Genomic DNA, 20,768 nt, shown 5'->3' on the forward strand with positions numbered 1-20,768 from the left:
AATTGGAAAATTTAAGTGTAAGGAAGTGTATCTGGTTGTCTTGTAACCAAAGAGAGTAGACTATCATGAACATTGTCTGGCACCTGGTACAATTCCCACCTCCTTTCTCTACACTCCCCAGAATCAAAGAGATTGGACCCTGGGGACTACGTCCCAGACTCTCTTAACTACTGGGTTCTGAATTCAGGTTCAGCTCTGCCAATGAGGTGCACTTGCATGGGTTTGGAAGACAAAAAGGGAGGTGGGAGCCATTGTCCCTCAGGCCATGATGGTGGCAGCTGATGTACAGGCTTTGGTGACATGAGGTCCTGCATTGACTGGTCAGACCCTGGAGCTCTGGGCAGGTGTGAAGGCAGCATCAGTTTCCTGACCTTAGAGAGGACCACAGCTATGATGGCTAACCCAACAGCTCCTGGTGGCCTCCGTCCACCCTTCCCTTCTCCAGCCCTTCCATCGTTTTGCTAGCACAAAACTGCCTAAATCAAATCCTTTCTACTTGAAACATCCAATGTAGTTTGTGTTCCTAGCTGAACCTTGCCCAGTGCTTCCTACATCCCATCTCCAGGAATAAACAATGACATTTTGTATATATGGCCTTCTAAAAAAATTTAATTTGTGAATGTTTTAAACAAATTGGGTCATATAGCACACACTCTTTTGTAATATGTGCTTTTTCACTTAACTGTATCTCATGAGTAGCTTTTATAAATGCTCATCTGACTTGGGGAGATTATATACTAGTAATGGGAAGGGGGAAAGGGAAAAATACATCAGTAGCTCACTTTGGATCTGGGGAAGGAGGTGTCTAAGCAAATTAAACATGAGATATTTTGTTTCCTAAGATTATTTTCTTTTTCCAAAAGCTACTCATAAAAGCATCAACCTTTCACTACCAACTCTCATGAGCAGCCATGTTTTCTGCCGCATTTCCCACATGCTCACCAGCCCTCTGCTGTCTGGCTTCTGATCCTAACTGTTTAGCTATGGACTGAATTGTGTCCCCACCAAAATTCATATATTACAGCCCTAACCCTTCATGTGATGGTATTTAGAGATGGGGCCTTTGGGAGATCATTTAGTTTAGATGAGGTCATGAGGATGGGGCCTATTTGATGGGATATTGAGCAACTTTATAAGAAGAAGAGACACTAGAGAACACAAACTCACCCTCACTTCGTCCCTCCCTTCCCTCAACCCCACCCTTCCCTGCCAGGTGTAGACACCATGAGAAGACAGCCATCTGCAAGCCAGGAAGAGAGCCCTGACCAGAAACTGGCCATGCTGGCACTTTGGCTTGGACTTCTAGTCTCTAGAAATCTAAGAAAATAAATGCCTGTTGTTTAAGCTAGCCAGCCTATGGTATTTTGTTACAGTAACCTGAGCTAAGACACTTAAAAAAAAAATCACCAGTGATTCCTTAACTGAAAAATCCCATGACTTTTGCTTGTTACTGGTCCTTTTCTGCAGCATTTGACCTTAAATCTTCCTTCCTTCCTGGTGTGTTCTTTCTGGAAGCTCTAGGACCCTGTAGGTCCTGGATCTTCTCTTCTGTTCCTGAGATCCATCCTCAACCTTGGCTCTTACCCTGGGCTCTGTCCCTCACCCCTTTCACCCTGAATGACCGTAGGCCAGAGAGCACTGACCCATCCTATCTGTATCACCTCGCATTGGCACTTAACCATTCTGCTTCCTTGTCTGCAAAATGTTCCTCATTTGGGGAATGAGATACTATCCAAAGTCCCCATCTCTAACATAATTCGATCTCTGAGATCTCAGGCCTGTACCATGAACCTGGCCTTCCTTCTGATCTTTCAACCCACACATTGACCTGTGCACTGTGTCTGTCTGTCTGTCTAGCTTCACTTTTCTCCATCTCGAACAGTGTAAACAAAACCTCTTTATCTCCCAGCAAAACATATTGTTTTGATTAATTTCTGGCCTAACAAGTAAAATAGACTGAAATAACCATCCAGAAAAATAAGATAGATTTCTTTCTCCCTGTCTTCCTGTGTGGTTTTGACATACATATTTAGAAGTTCTTGAATATCGATCCTATATCAGATCTTGTTAAAACTGGTATTTGTTGATGGCAAGGATGGCCAGCCTTTCAAAACCTCGTTTGCTCAGTTATTGACCAAAGGATCCAAAGATGGGTCTGAGCCTTCTCTGTGCTGTGTTAAAAAATTAGAAGAGGTAGAATTAAAGAATCAGGACTTCACTTATTTCCTGCTATAGATCCTGTAAGACAGGCGTCCTCAAACTACGGCCCGTGGGCCACATGCCTGTGTTTTTGCCGTTTTGTTTTTTTACTTCAAAATAAGATATGTGCAGTGTGCATAGGAATTTGTTCATAGTTTTTTTTTTAAACTATAGTCCGGCCCTCCAATGGTCTGAGGGACAGTGAACTGGCCCCCTGTTTAAAAAGTTTGAGGACCCCTGCTGTAAGAGAACGGAAAGGCTTACATTTTCTCCTTATATTTAAAAATCTTTGTTCTTTAAAAGAATGATGGTCACTTCAGGGCAGTACACTTTTAATTGTAAAACAAAACAAAACAGAATGTGGTTCAGAAGGACATAGGTGACTGACAGTTGCCAAGACAGGCAGATGTCCATCTGGGTCTTGTTCACAAATCGCTCCAATCAAGCGACAAGGCATGAATGCACACCCCCAGATTAAATAGATATGGACTTTGCTAATGAAGTAATATTTTTATCAAATGCTGCTGAATCCACAGTACTTCAGCTTGAGGTCTGGAAAGCATGATAAGAATTGTACTTTCATTGACTTTTTTCCCCTTTTCTGATTAGATCATTTTACCCCTGGCCATTAAAGAGAAGGAATCTTTAAAAATAACTGCAACAGCCTTGGCCAAATAGCTTAGTTGGTTAGAGCATCGTCCTGTTATGTCAAGGTTGCAGGGTCGATCCCTGGTCAGAGCACATACAGGAGTCTTCTAATGAGTGTAGGGTGAGTGGAGCAACAAGTCAGTGTTTGTCTGCCTGTCTGTCTGTCTCTCTCTCTCAAATCAATTTTTTTAATTATTTTTTTAAATAATTGTAACAAAAAATTGTTTTCCTTAGGCTCCTATATTCGAGTAGTGTTTTGTTGGTACTAAATTTAGGAGTTAGGCTGTGATACCAACTAGTTGCATCATCTTGGGTAAGTTGCTTAGTCTCTTGAAGCCGCGGTTGTATTTTTGGTAAAACAAAGGTGTTGGTCCTGGCTTAGATGGTCTCTAAGATCCCTTCCAGTTGGCCAGCCTGTGACATTTCTGCCGCGGCAAGCTACCCAGGTGTGTGTACAATCTAATGCCTGCCTCCTTAGAAGGGTTTTTTCCTTCGTTGTTTAAGCTAGCGGCAAGCACCAATTATTGCAACTCTAAATAGAAAAGCCGGGAAGCACTTCACAAGTGCTTGTAAACAGTGAATGAAATCATGTACATTTAGAATCCTGTGAGATGATCCTTTATGTTCCTGAGAACTTTGCAGTTCCGTAATTATGAAACTACCGCAATAGTGTATAACTATCAACATTGATCAGTTTATCAAGCTTCTGACTTTTGAGGTTAATATGATTACTTCTTGGACCTTTTCACGTTTTCTTCCTTTTCATCACCACACTAACAGTTGGTGTTCTTTGGGGAGGCATTTTTCCCCCAAAGAAATAAGTTCTCACTCGCCAAGAGTTACTATATCCACAACAGAAGTAAGCAAACAATAAAGTCCCTTTGAGATGCTGATGCTGTTTCAGTAGCTAAACGTCTTTACCAGCTTGGTGACTCACTGCTGCACAAAACAGCCCTGAAAACACACCTCATATTTTTGCCTTTGTAAAACTGCCTTGGGCTGCTGGACTATATTTGACTTCCTGTTCCATTGCTCTTGGTGGATCAACTCTCCTCAATAACACAGTGGAGGGGAAACCCCTAGCCTCAGTCTCCTACAGATGCTGCAATCCCAAATTGATTGTCACTTCCCTGTCCCAGATTCCAGCCTCCTTTCAGGAGCGATGCCCATGACGATGTTTAGGTCAGGATATGCAACTCATGATTTCTTCTACCAAAGTCAGTGGGAGAAACAACAGCATTGCACACTTTCTGATATTTAGGCTTGGTTTAACCTTCCTATACACATTCTCGGTGACACAGAACACTGCCTGCTCTTCTCACAGGGCTACCTTTTTTGTACTGTGAGATGCATTAGAATTACTACTAGAGGCCCGGTGCATGAAATTCATGCACAGGTAGGTCCCTAGGCCTAGCCAGCAATCAGGGCTGATCAGGGCCTTCCGGCTGCTGGCCAGGGCTTTTCTTCGTTCTGCACCGCCCCCTGGTGGTCAGCACACATCATAGCAAGCAATTGAACTCCCGATTTCCCGATCTCCCGGTCTCCCGGTCAAACTCCCGAGGGGACACTTTACATATTAGCCTTTTATATAGAGAGATAAGGAAGAACCTTACGTGCTCAGCCCCTCCCTGTGGGGTCAAGAATACAGACCTTTGGCGCTTCCCTCCTGCTTGTTTTATCTGTTTCCATGCAAGATCTCGGCAATGTTTACTGGGAACCTGAACCCCTAGGCCTCACACATTTTATCTTTATCTCTGCCATCTAACCCTGATTATTTGACACCCTCACTACAATAATTCTTTTTTTGATCAACAAGTGGCCTGAGTGAACCCCCCCTCCAGCCTCATGTTTCCATCCTGCACCCCATTTTGGTTTCAGCTACACCGAACCACTTATTCCTCTCCAAGCCTCCACATATTCACCTCACACCCCTGCCCTATGCACTCCTTTATAAAGTTCATCCTAATAATCTCTAGAAGTAATTCCTTACAACACAGAAGATTTGGCAGGCACTACATGTTTCGGAACCTGCCAAGCCAGGATGGTTTAAGGTGGCTTTTAAAGACTTTACATATGCCATTTATACCACAGATACAGCAGCAGCATTTACCTGGCTTTCTTAGCTGTAAAACAGTCTCAGCCAAGCTGATTACATTGGACATGCAACAAAGGTAATTTATTCATCATACATAAAATCTCCTGTTAATGGAAATCAGAATTTTAAGTGCTGATTGAAAGGAGAGCTAAGCCCTGGCCACTGTGGCACAGTTGGGTGGGCATCGTCCTATGCACCAAAGGACTGGTTTGATTCCCAGTCAGGGCACATGCCCAGGTTGGGGCGTGTGTGGGGGGCGGGGGAGGGAGAAGGGGGAGGGCGAGGACATACAGGAGGCAGCTGATAAATGTTCCATTCTCACATTGAGGTTTCTCTCTCTCTCTCTCTCTCTCTCTCTCTCTCTCTCTTTCTTTCTCTTTGTCTCTCTCTCTCTGTGTCTCTCTAAAAACAAACAAACAAAACAAAAAAAACAGTTTAAAAAAAGAAAAGAAAGGAAAGCTGATATATCAGGACACAATTATCAACTACACCAAACTTAAGAGTACTTTTTAATTGTTGTATTTCCTAATTATTGTTAGTTTTACAGGTGTCTAATAATTAACTTAGTCGTAGAACATTAACCTATTTCTTTTTGCCTTCACCACTCCCATTCTGTTTCATATTTTGCACATTTGGGGGGCTTACATCTGTTTAACGTTAATCTAGATTTGGGTGGCTTTTATTAAGACTACCTTAAAAGCCGGGGCTCAGCTGAATCCCTTCCCTGGGAGGATGTGATTTGTTGAAAGAACCAAGAAGTCTGAAAAGATTTTCATATTTCTCTGATTTATAGATTTGTCTCCCCGCTTAAAATGGCAGTTGCCTCTTCTCCAAGTTCCAGAGATGATTACCACTGACAATCTTGGTCTGCCCCAAACTCAAGACTGTAGACTTTCTGCGCATGCGAATGCACACACACACATCAAAAACTTAAAATGAATGTCAGCCTGAGACACCTGTAGGCTTTCCAACGTCATAATTAAATCCACTGACAATTTTCTCTTCTAGCTCACTTGCAAAATAAATGCTTCAAAGAGAGTTACTTTGCTCTCTCCATGTCTGTGTCCAGTGTGTATACAGTTATGAGGGTGGTGTGGAGAGGAAATATGGGTGTGCCTTGAAATATATACTAGAATTTTAAGTTTTCTTAGCTTGCTCATAATTAATTCAGAAACCAAAGGTTGAGGGATCCATGAAGGGCTGAGAAGGGGTGGATGTTCTTGTGCTAATGAAACATAGCTGCATTTAAACATTGTCTTCCCTTTATCAAATGGAAGGAAATAGACCATTGAGTGGAATTCTCTCACTCATTGTTTCCACTGTTCTCCCCACTCCGTCCTCTTTTCCTATGCTCTAACTCTACCTACTTTCTTTGGGGAAATTAAGTGTGGTATTTTTTAGACATGCTGATCCATATGCCTCTCAAAGCATTCATTTTGTTCTGCATGGATGAGGTGCTGGCTTTCTGGTAGCTCTGGCCCCAGTACCTCCTCATGTCCTCTTCCAAGAAGGAGGCCTGCCATTGGGACCCTCCAGGCAATAGAACACTGTTTCTGTCCACCAGAGTCTTAATTATTTTGCTCACTGTAGCATCAGCGCTAGTCCTTTCTCACCTTGGAATCTGAGGGGATGAAGACATCTAATTTCTTCAGGAAATCTTTGAAGGGGAAAAGTTTCTAGTAGGCTGATGGATGGCTCTCTTAGCTATATGGGTGTGTATGTGGACACAGCAACCTTTCCGTTTCATATACTGACCATAGATGGGACCATCTATTTGTCCTGAAGAAACCCTGTTCCAAGTGGCTCCTGGGGAGAAGGGGGTTATGGGGGATGATATCTATCTCTTTTCTCTCTGAATGTCTTTTTTTCTTGTCCTTAAATGGCATATTCTCTAGGAATTTGTCTCATATCCCTGTAAGTGGTGGCCAACTCTCCTTTTTTCTCAGGGAGGAAGATGAGTACTCAGAACTTCGATCAGAACTCAGCCAGAGTCAACAAGAGGTCAACGAGGACTCTCGAAGCATGGACCAAGACCAGACCTCTGTCTCCATCCCTGAAAACCAGTCCACCATGGTCACTGCCGACATGGGTGAGTCTGCCTGCCACAAAGCCAGAGCCTGGTTTCTGTAATAGGGATTTGTAGAAATGTCAGGCAGCCTGGCTTAAAATTTAATTAAGTTAATTAAGGAGTTTGGTGAGTAGATGAAGGCACATCCATTTGAGTCCCTTACGTACTACTGTGTTGGTCAAAATGGAACTGAAGAGTTGAATTCACTTTCTGCCCTGATGTTTGTGATTCAAACATATGTCACCTCTATTTGAAAATCCTGGCAGGAGAAAACCAGTTATAACGGCTGCTGGAGTGCCCCTAGTTGCAATAACAATCAGAATTAGGATGGGAGGAATAGAAAGGCTAGAATGGGTGGTGACACATTACAGTGGAAGAACCAAAAGCAACTGTTGGGTAAGGAGGATCCAAAATGACTCTAAGATGTTGATCCTGAGTGACTCAGAGAATGATCATATTCCTCAGAAAGAAGTTTGATTGAGAAATGCGTTGGGAAATAGATTTATTATGTTTGAGGTTGCAGAGAAATGTTCATGTGGAAATATATGGTCCTATGTGTTCATATGGTGTGTTTTTAAACTGCAGATCATGACCCATTAGTGGGTTTTGGAATTATATATGAAAAATAAAATATTTTTAAATGAAATAAAATGGGGGAAAATAGAATGACAGTGTTGTTTCATGAAAATTATTTGTTACCTGTGTATATGTAGTAAGTTGCCATATGAAATGTTCCAAATGTTGGTTTCAGTCAAAATGTTGCAAAACCACTGGACTACTTGGGAGATGCCTAACTGGCTCTTTGGAGAGATTGAGGTTGAGGATAAAGGCTTTGAAGCTATGAAGTAAGCAGATCCCTTTGGTCAAAAGGGTGGAGAGTCAAAAGAGGGAGGAGACCCATATCTTAGGAAATGTTCACATGTAGGGGAGAGCTGGGAGGAGTAAGTGTAGTACAGTGTTCATAGAACTTGAAATTTCATTGAAGAGAGACACTTGAATCAAATATTACACATTTATGTTTAATTACAAACATATATAAGTACTACAACATTAAAGAACATGGTACCATGAGAATGTATCAAAGGAATTGGGTTAAGTTTAGGATTTTCAGGATAGCTTCATTTGAATGAGATCTGGAAGATAAGTAGGAATTAAGCAGATAAAAGAGAAAATGGCATTTAGGGGGCAGAGACAGATGCATTCTAGGAGGTGAAAAAAAGGATTTTCATGTGTGAAGGGCACAAAGGTGTGAGATGGAGGCTGGAGAGGCCGGCAGGAGCCAGATCATGCAAGATCTTGTAGACTGTGTTAGAGTTTGATCTTTATTCAAAGATCCACAAAAACCAATGGAAAGATTTTAATCGTGGGAGGGAGGGAGATTTGCATTTTGAATGTGTCATTCTGAACTGAGGAGAAAGAATCAGTGGATCAAGAGTGAATTGGGGAGGCCAACTAGGAAGCCATGGAAAAAGTGTAAGTGGGCAAAATTGTTGCTGGGATTTCGGATGGTGGCATGTGAGATGTAGAAAAGCAGGTGGGTATAGAAAAGGTATAAAATGGCACGATCTGGCTGAAGGATTGGGAATGGAGGGTAAAGGAGGTATGTAGGTGGCGATGCCCCATGCATACATGTCTGGATTATGCAGTGGATGAACGATGGGGCCAGTCACCAATACAGGAGCATAGAAGGAAGGACCAGGTGGTTTTGCTTTCAATTTTGTCTTGTTTTGTTTGGGGGCAGGGTAGGGTGATTAGAGATCATGTGTTTTGTTTGGACATAAATTTAAGGCGTCTGGAGATAATCTGGGTGGAGATGTTTGTGAAGGCAGTAGGCAGTAGATATACAGAAGAAGCCAGGAGGAGAGGTGTGGGCTGAAGAAAAGCAGCTAGGAGACATCAGGCTATTTACGGACAGTCACTGAGGCAATGAAAATCTATGTGAGGAGTGAAGAGTACAGAGCGCCTGCAGACTAAGCCTTGGGGGCCACCCGCTGATAAGGAGGCTCAGCAGGAGCTCATTGGCAGGGATGGGCTCTCCTCATTTCGGTCTGGGTTTAATTGCACCTCCTTCAAAAGCATCTCATGAGCAAGTCCCTGTGCTGACTCTGTCGCTGCCCCATCTGATTCCTATATCACATTGCAATGTTAAATAATGTATTTGCATTTCTTTGCTTGACTGACTCTCCCACTAATCTCCACTGGGCAGACGCATGTTTGTTTTATCTTCTCGAGTATCTCCAGAGCCCCACCACAGGGCCTGGCACTTCGTATGTGTTCAGAGATACTTCTTTAAGTGAACGACTGAAGCAGTCAACCAAGTACCAAGCAGTCAATCAGGCAAAGCTATACGAAGGAAATGAGGAGAGTGGTGTCCGGAAGCCGGTGGGACAGAGAAGGCTCCAATAAGGAAGAAGGGATCAGCAGCCTGGGTTGCTGCTAAAGCCAAATGAGACCGATTGAGCTACATCAGAGTCATTGAGAGCTGATACCAACTGAGCCAGGCAGAAATGAGGAGCGGGGACACCTCTCCAGACCTGGGGTCTTGGCTTCAGGCCTAAACTGTCTCCCTCAAACCTAAACCCAGACCCGGGCCCCACCCATGGGCCCAAGTCCTCCATGCTAAGTTATACCAGCTCATAATCTCTAACCCTAGAGGCCCCCCACTCTGGACTCTGTCTTCCAGCCTTAGGCAGACAGACAAGTGCAAGCAGCCAAAAAGCTCCCAATTATTATGGAAGTTCCTACATTCCGTAATTTTATTCTATGAAATAAAATGAATGGCCCATTCCAACAAAGTTTCTTAATCAAATAAGGTTGGGAAATGGAGGAATGAAGCCACTTACATGGGCTGGGCATCTGTACGATGGGACTCCTCAGGGTCCTGACATGAGAGAGCATCTGTCCCTCCTTCACCTCATTAAAAAAATACACTGAGTGGCCAGATTATTATGATCTCTGAATGCATAATAATCTGGCCATTCAGTGTATATCCTATATAATAAAAGACTAATATGCACATTGTCCCCTCAACCAGGAGTTCTACCAGCAGGCAGGCCGGCCAACCGCCCATGTCCCCTCCCCCTGGCCAGGCTGCCAGATCCCACCCATGCACGAATTCATGCACCAGGCCAGATTATTATGCGTTCAGAGATCATAATAATCCGGCCACTCAGTGTATATGTTCATTACGACTAGTTCCTTCCTGGGAGAAGGAACCCTGTCTGCCCAATGCCTGTATATGTTCTCTGTCCACAATAGGGGGCATTTATTCATTCAGGAAGTCACGGGGAACTGCTAGGGGCTGGGGATATAAGACAGACTCTGCCATCAGGTGGCTGTACTCCCATGCTCCAATTCCTCACACCCAGAGTGACATCCCGACTTCTTACCATGACCTACAGGCCCCCAGAACCTGGGCATCCCCAGGTTCTTTAATGAGGGGAAGGAAGGACAGATGCTCTCTCATGTCAGGACCCTGAGAAATCCCATCATAATGCAACCCAGCCCGTGTAAGTGGCTTTATTCTCCATTTCCCAACCTTATTTGATTAAGAAACTTGGTTGGAGTGGGTCACTTATTCAAATTTCAAACCTCATCCTCCCCAGAATCCCTGTTTTTCTTTTAGCCTCTGACCTCACTGGCCTTCTCACTGACCCTCAGACCTGACCAGCCTCCCTCGCTTGGTGCTGCCTGATGATGTCACGTGTCTGCATTGATTTCGTTCCCTATCACCAGCCTTTATCAGTCTCTCCTGCTAGACTGCAGGCTCCCTGTGGGCAGCTGTCCTGTTTACCAATGTAACAGTGCCCGCACAGAGTAGGCAACCACGGATTTGAGTAAGAGTGAATGCCATCTTGGAGCTCATGATTCTTTGGGGGATGTCGACAGGGAAACAGGGAATGGCCAGCAGTGGGGTGAGAACCACAACAGAAGGTGAACAGGCCCCAGTGACTCCCTGGGATGGGAACATTGGAGACCGAGTCGCCCTTAATGTACATTCAAACTGAGTGAAGTGGGGGCAATGCAAGCAAAGAGCAGGAGGCAGAGGAGAGGGCTTGTGCCCACACCTGCCAGGTCCCCAAGGAGGGAAGGCCCTGGGACAGCAAGGAGGCTCATTAAGGCTGCAGCAGAGCAGCAATGCCTGCGTGTTCATCGGAGCTGGACGCTTGCCTCCTCTTACTCCTCTGCCATTTTCCAGTTAAATTGCTTCAGTCGGGGAAAAAAGCTTCCATATATAAACACCATTATAGGAAATCATTAAAAAGCAGCCATTTCATTATGGTTGCTATATCTGCAAACATGCATTAGCAACCCGGAGGTTTCCTTGAGCTGTATTTTATATGCAGTTTGCCTTGATATCTGTGCTGATCTCCATTTAAGAGTAAGTCAAACCTGTTCCCTTCACTGAAAAAGCACTTTTCTTTTGTTTTTCAACCACACCCATCAGAGCTAAGACTGCCCCTTCTGTAAGCTGGCTCCTAGGCACTGCCCTCAGGGCTGGGGGCGCGGGGGGGGGGGGGGGGGGGGGAGCCAGCAATTTAGAAAGTGTTTGACTTCCCTGAGCAGTCCTGTAAAGGACAGAGGTCCCGGTAAGGCCACAGTGCATCTTAGAATACATTGCGTTACCTCTATTCAAACCTGGGCGCACAGTTATTTGGAAAATAAAGGTAATTAAATGGACAAAAACAAAGGTAGGAACTGCTGGGGGGGTTTTATTTTCTTAATTTGATCAAGAGTTCTCATTAAAAGAGAGGTTGGATATAACAGCTAACGTGCTTTGCTCACTCATGTTGTGCCACGCGTTTACATGCATCCTCAGACTTGAAGGAGGCCTTGTGACTCTCCTGACCTATAAAGTTGGGATGACAGAGTGCAGAGGGGTAAGCCACTTATCCAAGGCCGTACAGCTCAGCCGTTGTTTCTGCTGTGTTTTTGCAGATGGCTTTGCTTTGACACGCCTCTGCTTAAACAGCGGACCGTGCCCATGGCTGGTGTGCTGCGCTTGCCGCAGCCCTTTGAGGGCTAGTGCTGAGGGGGAGTTTAGGGAGCAGCTGTGTGATCACAGCACCTGGCTAATAGCAGGCTGTTTGCTGTTAATCGAGGTTTTGCAGATCTCCATCGTAGAAACAACACTCTTACACCAAACGATTCTGGGTGTCGCAATAGAGCAGAGCACAGATGTGCACATATGGCTCATTGCGTCATGCGTGTTAGCACGTGTGCGGTGTCCTCTCTAGCAGGCTGTTTTCCCAACTCTGTCAGTGGGACAGCAGAGAGCTGGTCAGGAGCAGTTGTTTGTAAAACTAACAAAATCCCTGATCCGGGGGTCTTTGCGCACAGCCTGTGGTGGGTTCCGCTCCAGTATTTTGAGATCTCTGCTGGGTTTAGGTGAGAAATTACTTTTCTGGAATCTAGCAGTGCTGAACTCTTCATACCCGTAGGGATGAAAGGAAGCTTGCTTGCTGGTGTGATCGTTCAGATAGAGATTTCCTCCTTATGAGTAGTTTTTGGAGGACAACCAAGGAAGAATTTACACATGAAACCTGGTTCTTTGGCACGGCTCTGACTATGAAATATGTTTAACGTTAAAGCCAGATTTTTCCTGGCTTTAATGGCGATGAGGCTTAATGGCTTCAGGAAAAATGTTCCAAAGTGTCAAGCGGCCACTCCCAGTGGGGAGAAGGGAAAGACGGCCCTGCCTTCTCCAAAACACGCTTTCTGCAGACTCGGAGAGAGCGTTTACAAAGGCAAGGAGAAAACACGATCTTCATTAGAACGAGGTGGCAAGGTGAAACACGATCTTCATTAGAACGAGGTGGCAAGGTGGTCGGTCATCCCCCAGCAACGAACTTTTAAATGAGAATCAGATTGTTTGTAATCTGATTCTGGAACGTTGAGGAACCAGTACACAGGTTGCAAAGGTGAGACGGACTGAAAATCACACCCCGGCTCGTTGATGTAACAGGCCGGGCCCTCTGTTGCCTGTTTTCTCTTCTCCTTACTGTGATGAGGCAGCTTACTTTCTCCCGGGGGGTCCGCAGGGTTGGTCACCCCTGAGACCAAACCCAGGGGAGTCCTAGCAATTTCGAACACGGGCTCACCGGAGGCTCCCCGCGTGCTTCCTCCCGGGGATCTGAGCCTGGTCCGGTAGGGCTGCCTGCGCGTGGTCCGGGGCCGAGCCACTGAGGAGCCCGCCTAAGATCCTCCCAGAGCTTCCCGTGGAGCATAACGCAGCTCGAGAGCAGGAAAGGTCATTGTTGCGCTTCACCTTGCGTTTCTGTGGAATACCTCCCTCGAATTCGACTATTGAATAATTTTCAGTCCCCAAAAGAGACCTGGGGTGTAAGAGAAATGGAAAGGCATGTGTTCAAAAGGAGCTCCCATAATTGGCATTCACGACCTCCTTTTCTAAGATACGACAAGCAAGTCTTTATTTTCTAAAGAGACCGTGCCTTCTCAGGTTGGATTACTTTCTGGTTGTTTGAAACTCGACGTAAGTTTCCTAAAAAGGAGGGTTGGCTTTGAGACAAGCCTCTGAAAGCCGGGTCAGCCTGCAGTGAGATCGGGCCTGGGGCCTCCCTCGTGTCACTGCCTCCCAGCCATCGAGGTGAGCGGGGTGGGAGTAAGGAAAGGGGTTACAGGCGCAGTTGGTGCCAGAACCACACTCCTCCTGCTGCTGCTGGCCTCCTGCGCTCGGTGCTGTTTGCTCTCGGGGGTTGGAGGGAGGCTGCCTGGAAAGGGGCTTGGAGTTGAATGGGAAATGCAGACCCCGGAGGCGCATTTGGCCCAGAGGTTAGAGAGCTTCGGGAGAACGGTCAGCGGTGAGGCCGAGACCCTGAGGGAGACGTCAGAGGGCCTCGGAGGCGCAGGGAGGGGACTGCGGTTCCCCCTCTAAATGTGCCCCTGTTTCCTCAGGATAACTTCTCAGAGGCACGGGCATGGAATGGTCTTTAAGGCTCTCCCGTAGGTTGCCAAATGGCACCCTTCCGTGCCTACAAAGGTTTCCTCATATCCTTAAGGCTGTGCCAGTTCGGGTGATTAGGAGGCAAATAAGTAAAATGATTATGTGTGAACTTGAACTTTTCTACATATGTGTCGTTGGAGCCTTGCTCTGTAGAAGCCACTGCCAGGACTTTTACACGCCAGAGGCCGGGGTGGGCGGGTGGGGCTGGGAATTCTGTGGGGCGCTGGGGCAGCTTAGAGCCAGGGGTCCTGAAGACGTAGCCGGCAACGGGGGTTCTTTTGGCTGAAGGACAGTTTTCCGACCATTGATGCTAGGTTTTCCTTCTTACGCCTTCACCATATTTAAGACAAAGTTTAGTGTTGTAGAGAGACAAACTGTCAAAACTGCACAGTGACAACAGCAAAAATGAAAACAAATCTCAGACCCATACCATCGGGCTGAAATAGAAGTCTTGAAAATGCAACCTCATTTTCTTTGGGAAAGAAACAGAATATATTCTTCTTGCCGATGAGGTGGGGGCCAGGCGGGGGCCTGGCGGGGTGACGGCTCACCCTTCTGGCACCATCACCCCGGCCCGAGCACAGGCTCGGGGATGTTTGGGTGTGGCCTGACGCTCTCAGGAGACATTCCTGTTCTCTAGCTGCATTGCGGAGTTGATCGTCATAGTGGTCCCTGAGTTAAACTAGACTTGAGCATATTCTTGCCTTGAATGTTGAGGTATTTGTTTTCTCCTCAACTTTTTATTTTTGAAAAACTTCAAACTTACATAAAAGATCAACGAACCCCCCAAATCCTTTGCCTAGATTCACCAGTTGTTAACATTTTGCCACATTTGATTGTGCACAACACTCAAATTCTTTTTCCGAGCCATTTGAAAGTAAGTTGCACAATTCACAAATGGAAATGTATAATATTTTCCCAGCAACAGGATAACATGTGCCAATATGCATAATCTTTTGACCCATTTATTTCATGTCTAGGAATTTAAGGGAAATATGTCTGTGATATGCCAAAAAAATGATGGTGTTTCCAAAGAATGAATTTTTAGTAGTCATAAAATTAATCATTTAAGAAATATTTGTGAAAAAAAAACACAATAAAAATATTATGTAGAGCATGATCTATGTAATTATGGAAAAAGATATAGAAAATAAAATTCTAAGAGCTTAAAATGAGGTTGGAAGATTATGGATCATTTTTAGTTGCTTCTTTTGAACTTTTCTGTTTAGAATTTTATTTAGAATGAACATTCATTTTCTGTAATAAGTAAAAGCCCTTTAATAAAGTTCTTAGAACAATTTCTTCCCCCTTTATCTCTCTCTCCCCATATTCAGCTCCATTCCTCACCTCTCCTAGAGCTGAGGGCCTGAAACTTGGCTCTCACTCAGTACTATCCCCCTTCCCTGATCCCCTGTCCCATTCCTGTTTAGAATCCCTACCCACTTATGCCTTCCTCTCTTTTTTCTCCCAGTTTTTTATTTTTTATTTTTTATTGATTTTTTACAGAGAGGAAGAGAGAGGGATAGAGAGTTAGAAACATCGATGAGAGAGAAACATCGATCAGCTGCCTCTTGCACACCCCCTACTGGGGGTGTGCCCGCAACCAAGGTACATGCCCTTGACCGGAATCGAACCTGGGACCCTTGAGTCCACAGGCCAACGCTCTATCCACTGAGCCAAACCGGTTTCGGCCCAGTCTTATTGAGATATAATTGACATACAACACTTAAGTTTAAGGTGTACAGCATAATTATAAAATAATTACCACAATGAATTTAGTTAACATCCATCACCTAAAAAACACACACACACACACAGTAAGGTGCAGGAGGGTCATATGTCAGTTTGTTCACTCTTGGTGATGTTGAGGTGTTTTTTAACTAGACTGACATCGTGCTTACTCTCTTGTCTTCGGTAGACACAGACGCTTGCACACCACACAGGGTCACCTCAGTGGATACTCCCTTCCTCCTGTCCGCTCAGACCTTTCCGTCGTCTTGTGTTCAGACCTGGACGTCAGCTATTCTACCATCTCCTGTGTTGTTTTGCTTTTTTCTCGCTGGAGTTAGGGAGAGCCTGGCTGCGCGCAGAGGAAAGGAAAGCACCCGTCTTCCTGGTTATAGCCTGAGAGCCACAACAGGCGCGGAGCTGTTACATCCCTAGGATATCAGACCTGCTTCCTAGCAGAACGTCTGTGTTGAAGCTGAAAGAATCCGCAGCTCTCTCCTCCACTTGACTTGCTCTGTAAGGCATGCTGTGTGCCCAGTCAGAACAGAGGTGGGGACGCGTGTCGGCCCTCAGAAGGCAGTGGGGGTCACGGTTACGGCTCGATCTGCTGCTCCCCACACGGGTCAGGCGTGAGGACCGTTCACAGCAGGCCTCCAGCCACGTCCCTTTCCCAGACTGGCTAAGGGCGCTGTGCCTCGTCCCTCTAACTTCGGGGAAGGGCTCCGCCTGGAGGATCCACCTTAACGGAAAGCTTTTCAGCCGGGTGTGGTGTGCCACATGCTGTTTTAGATTCCGTGACACTTGGTCATGGGCAAGCTAACAAAAACGTGATACTTTTAAAAGTTGACATACAGAAAGTCTTTTATTTCTTTTCCACATTCAGCTCATGTGGCCTTTACTGAGTGCCACTCCATGCCCAGCGCTGTGTGTCTCAGAACTCGTGGACCCATGAAGGGTCACTGCTCCCCACAGCTGGGCTTGGTCGGGTCGACATGTCAGTGAATAAGTAATTACAGGGAATGCGATGCCCCCGTGAAAGAAGTGAGTGTGAGACTATAGGTAATCCGGGAAGGCTTCTTGGAAGAGGAGGCTTCAAGGCAAATCTTTAAAAGAGCCATTATGAAGAGGAGAATGAGGGACTTCCTGACGAGGCAGGTGCATGGCCACGGGCTGTGAAGTGAATGCCGAGCCCAGGAGTCTGTATGTTTTGGAGCTGCTACCGCATTTTGGAGCAGATTTATTCTAGTAAAGTCTGCACGGAATTAGGCGGAGCAGGGAAAGGTTTCTAACACCTAGCCTGTTTAGCTGTATTTTTATTTGGGTTAGGGATTTCACAGGGGGTTCAAAAAACAAACAAACCAGACAGCCTTTAAGAATTATTCAAAATGAACCAACTGCCCCAGCTGGTTTGGCTCAGTGGATAGAGCGTTGGCCTGCAGACTGATGGGTCCCAGGTTCGATTCCGGCCAAGGGCACACGCCCGGGTTGCGGGCTCGATCCCCAGTAGGGGGCGTGCAGGAGGCAGCCAATCAATGATTCTCTCTCATTGATGTTTCTCTTTCCCTCCCTGTCCCTTCCTCTCTGAAATCAATAAAAATAAATTAAAAGTCTTTAAAGAAAAAAAAAATGGAAAATTAAGATGGCGACCGGCAGGAAGGTAGGGAGAGAGTGTGAGTGAGGAACCCATAGAGGAGAGTGTAGACGTGTGTGGTGTGTGTGTGTGTGTGAGCTAGGGTCAGTTAGATTCTGCACGTCTTCCAAGGGGCTCCCTAACTGGGCAGTCCTAGACGGCGCAGCCCCGCGCACAAAGCGGACGCGGAGACCACGCCATCGTGGGAAACAGAGCTGCCTGAGACGCGGATCCTGGCCTCTGACACAAACCAGGACCCTGCAGCCACTGGGCACAGAGAACTGCTATCACAGCTTCTGACCAACAAACAACAAGAATCCAGACTTCGCAGCAGAATTCCGTGAGTCAAAGAGCCTACCCCACTCCCAGCAGGCGCGTGGAGAGCGCCATAGTAACTGATAGACCCACCCCTCCCCCAAGCTGCTGAGCGCTCACAGGCGCGTGGAGAGCGCCATAGTAACTGACAGACCGGCCCCTCGTCCAAGCTGCCGAGCTTTGCGCAGGGACGCGCTCCCCCCTAGGGAATTTGGCGCGCATGGGACAGAAGCAGCTCCCCCGTCGGGGAAATCTGTCAGTGCACACAGAGGGCTCCCCTTCGGGGAATTTGGCTTGCGGGTCACAGCTCCCCCTTCTGGGAATCTTAGAGGGTGCACAGAAGGGCTTCCCTTCGGGGAAGTTGGCGCGCAGGACGGACTCCGCCACCCTTCCGGGACTCTGGGAGAGTGCACCACGGAACCAGCTCACCTTCAGGTTTTTAAGAATGTGCGCTCTAGCCGGTTTGGCTCAGTAGAGAGAGCACACACAGGACGCAGCTCCACTTCAGGGAATTTGGCACGCCGGACACAGCTGCCTGGGATCCCTGACTCACAGCGCATTCACACTAAGAGCCAGCGACCCCAATTGTTGGTGCATGCACACACAGGGACCCTGATTCTCAACGAGAAACCACACAAGGCAACAGAGACTTTGACAATCGAGTCTTGGTGCAGACACAGGGAAACTCTGACTCCTGGCACATCCTAAGGATCTCATTTTCGGCGCATACCAACAGTGTGGTGCAGACAGGGCCCCTGATTCCAAGTGTGCACACGAGACCACACGGAACACTGGGGACACTGACCCTGGGCAAGTCTGGTTCCCACCAACCAAAGGCAGCCACACGTCCTAGTGTCAGAGCACTTCAGTGAAACTCGGGTGGAGCGAAGTCCCCACAGCACACGGCCCAGGTCCACGCAAACGGAAGCTTGAGCTTTCTGGTAATAGCCAGAATGGGGAAACGAAATATCTCACAGAGGAAAGAAAATGTGGAGTCGCCAAGAAAGGAAATTAGTGAAACTGAAGCTTGCAACATGACCGAAAAGGAGTTCAGAGTAATGGTCGTGGAATTTATACATCGGATGGATGAGAAAATCAACAACTTATGCAAGAATCAGGAAGAAATGAAAAGTGATATAGCTACAATCAAAAACACCATGGAAAGTTTCAACAGTAGACTATAAGAAGCAGAGGACCGAATTAGTGAGTTAGAAGATCAGGTACAGAAACAAGCTCAAGCTGAACAGCAATTGGAGAAAAAAATTAAAAAGCAAGAGGAAAGCCTAAGGGAGCTTCGGGACAACATGAAACGAAGTAACATGCGTATAATAGGGCTGCCAGAAGGACAAGAAGAGCAGTAGGGATTAGAAAATCTATTTGAAGAAATAATGACAGAAAACTTCCCGGATATGGGAAAGATAAAAGTTACGCAAGTAAAGAGAGTCCCAAGCAGGATCAACCCCAAAAGACCCACACCAAGACATGTCATAATTTCAATGGCAAATATAAATGATAAAGAGAGAATCCTAAAGGCAGCAAGAGAGAGACAGAGAGTTACCTACAAAGGAACACCCATCAGATTGTCAAATGATTACTCATCGGAAACACAACAAGCTAGAAGTGAATGGAAGGAGGTATACAAAGTGTTGCAAAGCAAAGGACTGAATCCAAGAATACTATACCCAGCAAGACTTTCAATCAAAATTGAAGGGGAAATCAGGAGCTTTGCAGACAAAAAAAGCCTCAGGGAGTTTATCACCACCAAACCAGCAATGCAAGAATTGCTAAAGGGAATACTGTAAAAAGAAGAAATAAACAGGTAAGAAGGAATACAGACACAAAAATAGATATGACTGCAAACAAATACCTTTCAGTAATAACTTTAAATGTAAACGGACTAAATGCTCCAATCAAAAGACATCGAGTAGCTGAATGGATAAAAAAACACGACCCATGTATATGCTGTCTACAAGAGACCCACCTCAGAACAAGAGACTCACACAGATTGAAAGTGAAGGGATGGAAAAATATCTTTCAGGCAAATGGAAATGAAAAAAAAGCAGGGGTAGCAATACTTATATCTGACAAAATAGACCTCAAAGTAAATGCCATAACAAGAGATAAGGAAGGCCACTTCATAATACTAAAGGGAGAAATCCAACAAGAAGAAATAATTCTGGTAAACATATACGCTCCCAATATAGGAGCACCCAAATACATAAAAAAACTCCTGGAGGATATCAAGGGAGAGATTAATAGCAATACAATCATAGTAGGAGACTTTAATACCCCACTATCACCACTGGACAAATCCTCTAAACAAAAAATCAGCAAAGAAACAGCAATCTTAAATGACTCACTAGACCAGATGGAATTAATTGACATCTTCAGAACATTTCACCCCAAAGCCACAGAATATACATTCTTCTCAAGTGCACATGGGTCATTTTCAAAGATAGACCATATGCTGGGTCACAGGCAAAGTCTCTTCAAATTCAAGAAGATAGAAATTATATCAAGCATCTTCTCAGATCACAGTGGCATAAAACTGGAAATCAACTACAATAAATACAATCCAAAGAAATCAAACACATGGAGACTAAACAGCATGCTATTAAACAAGGACTGGGTCACCAGAGAGATCAAGGAAGAAATAAAAAACATCATGGCAACAAATGACAATGAAAACACAACAATCCAAAATCTATGGGACACAGCGAAAGCAGTCTTGAGAGGGAAGTTCATAGCTCTACAAGCCTATTGCAAAAAACAAGAAACAATGGTAATAAATTACTTAACCCTACAACTCAAAGAGCTAGAAAAGGCGCAGCAAGAAAAGCCCAGTGTAACCAGAAGGAAGGAAATAACAAAGATCAGAGCGGAGATAAATGACATAGAGACCAAAGAAACAATACATAAGATCAACAAAACCAAGAGCTGGTTCTTTGAAAGGATAAACAAGATTGATGGACCTCTAGCCAGGCTCACCAAGAAGCAAAGAGAGAGGACCCAAATAAACAAAATCAGAAATGAAAGAGGTGAAATAACAACAGACCCTGCTGAGATACAAACGATTGTTACAAAATACTACAAACAACTCTATTCCAACAAACTGGACAAC

At 45.4% G+C, this 20,768-nt stretch overlaps 1 protein-coding gene across 3 annotated transcripts in view; it reads left to right on the forward strand.

Annotated features, from left to right (window-relative positions):
• The window catches only part of MCC (MCC regulator of WNT signaling pathway), a 378,683-nt gene that overhangs the window by 286,093 nt on the left and 71,822 nt on the right, over nucleotides 1-20,768 (forward strand). For all 3 annotated transcript variants that reach the window (XM_079784445.1, XM_079784447.1, XM_079784446.1), the window contains one exon: nucleotides 6,889-7,031. In XM_079784445.1, coding sequence (XP_079640571.1) covers nucleotides 6,889-7,031 — 143 coding nt within the window. The remainder of the gene's footprint in view (nucleotides 1-6,888; nucleotides 7,032-20,768) is intronic.

This window comes from Cnephaeus nilssonii, assembly GCF_951640355.1.
Source record: "Cnephaeus nilssonii genome assembly, chromosome: 2".
Classification (NCBI taxonomy): domain Eukaryota; kingdom Metazoa; phylum Chordata; class Mammalia; order Chiroptera; family Vespertilionidae; genus Cnephaeus; species Cnephaeus nilssonii.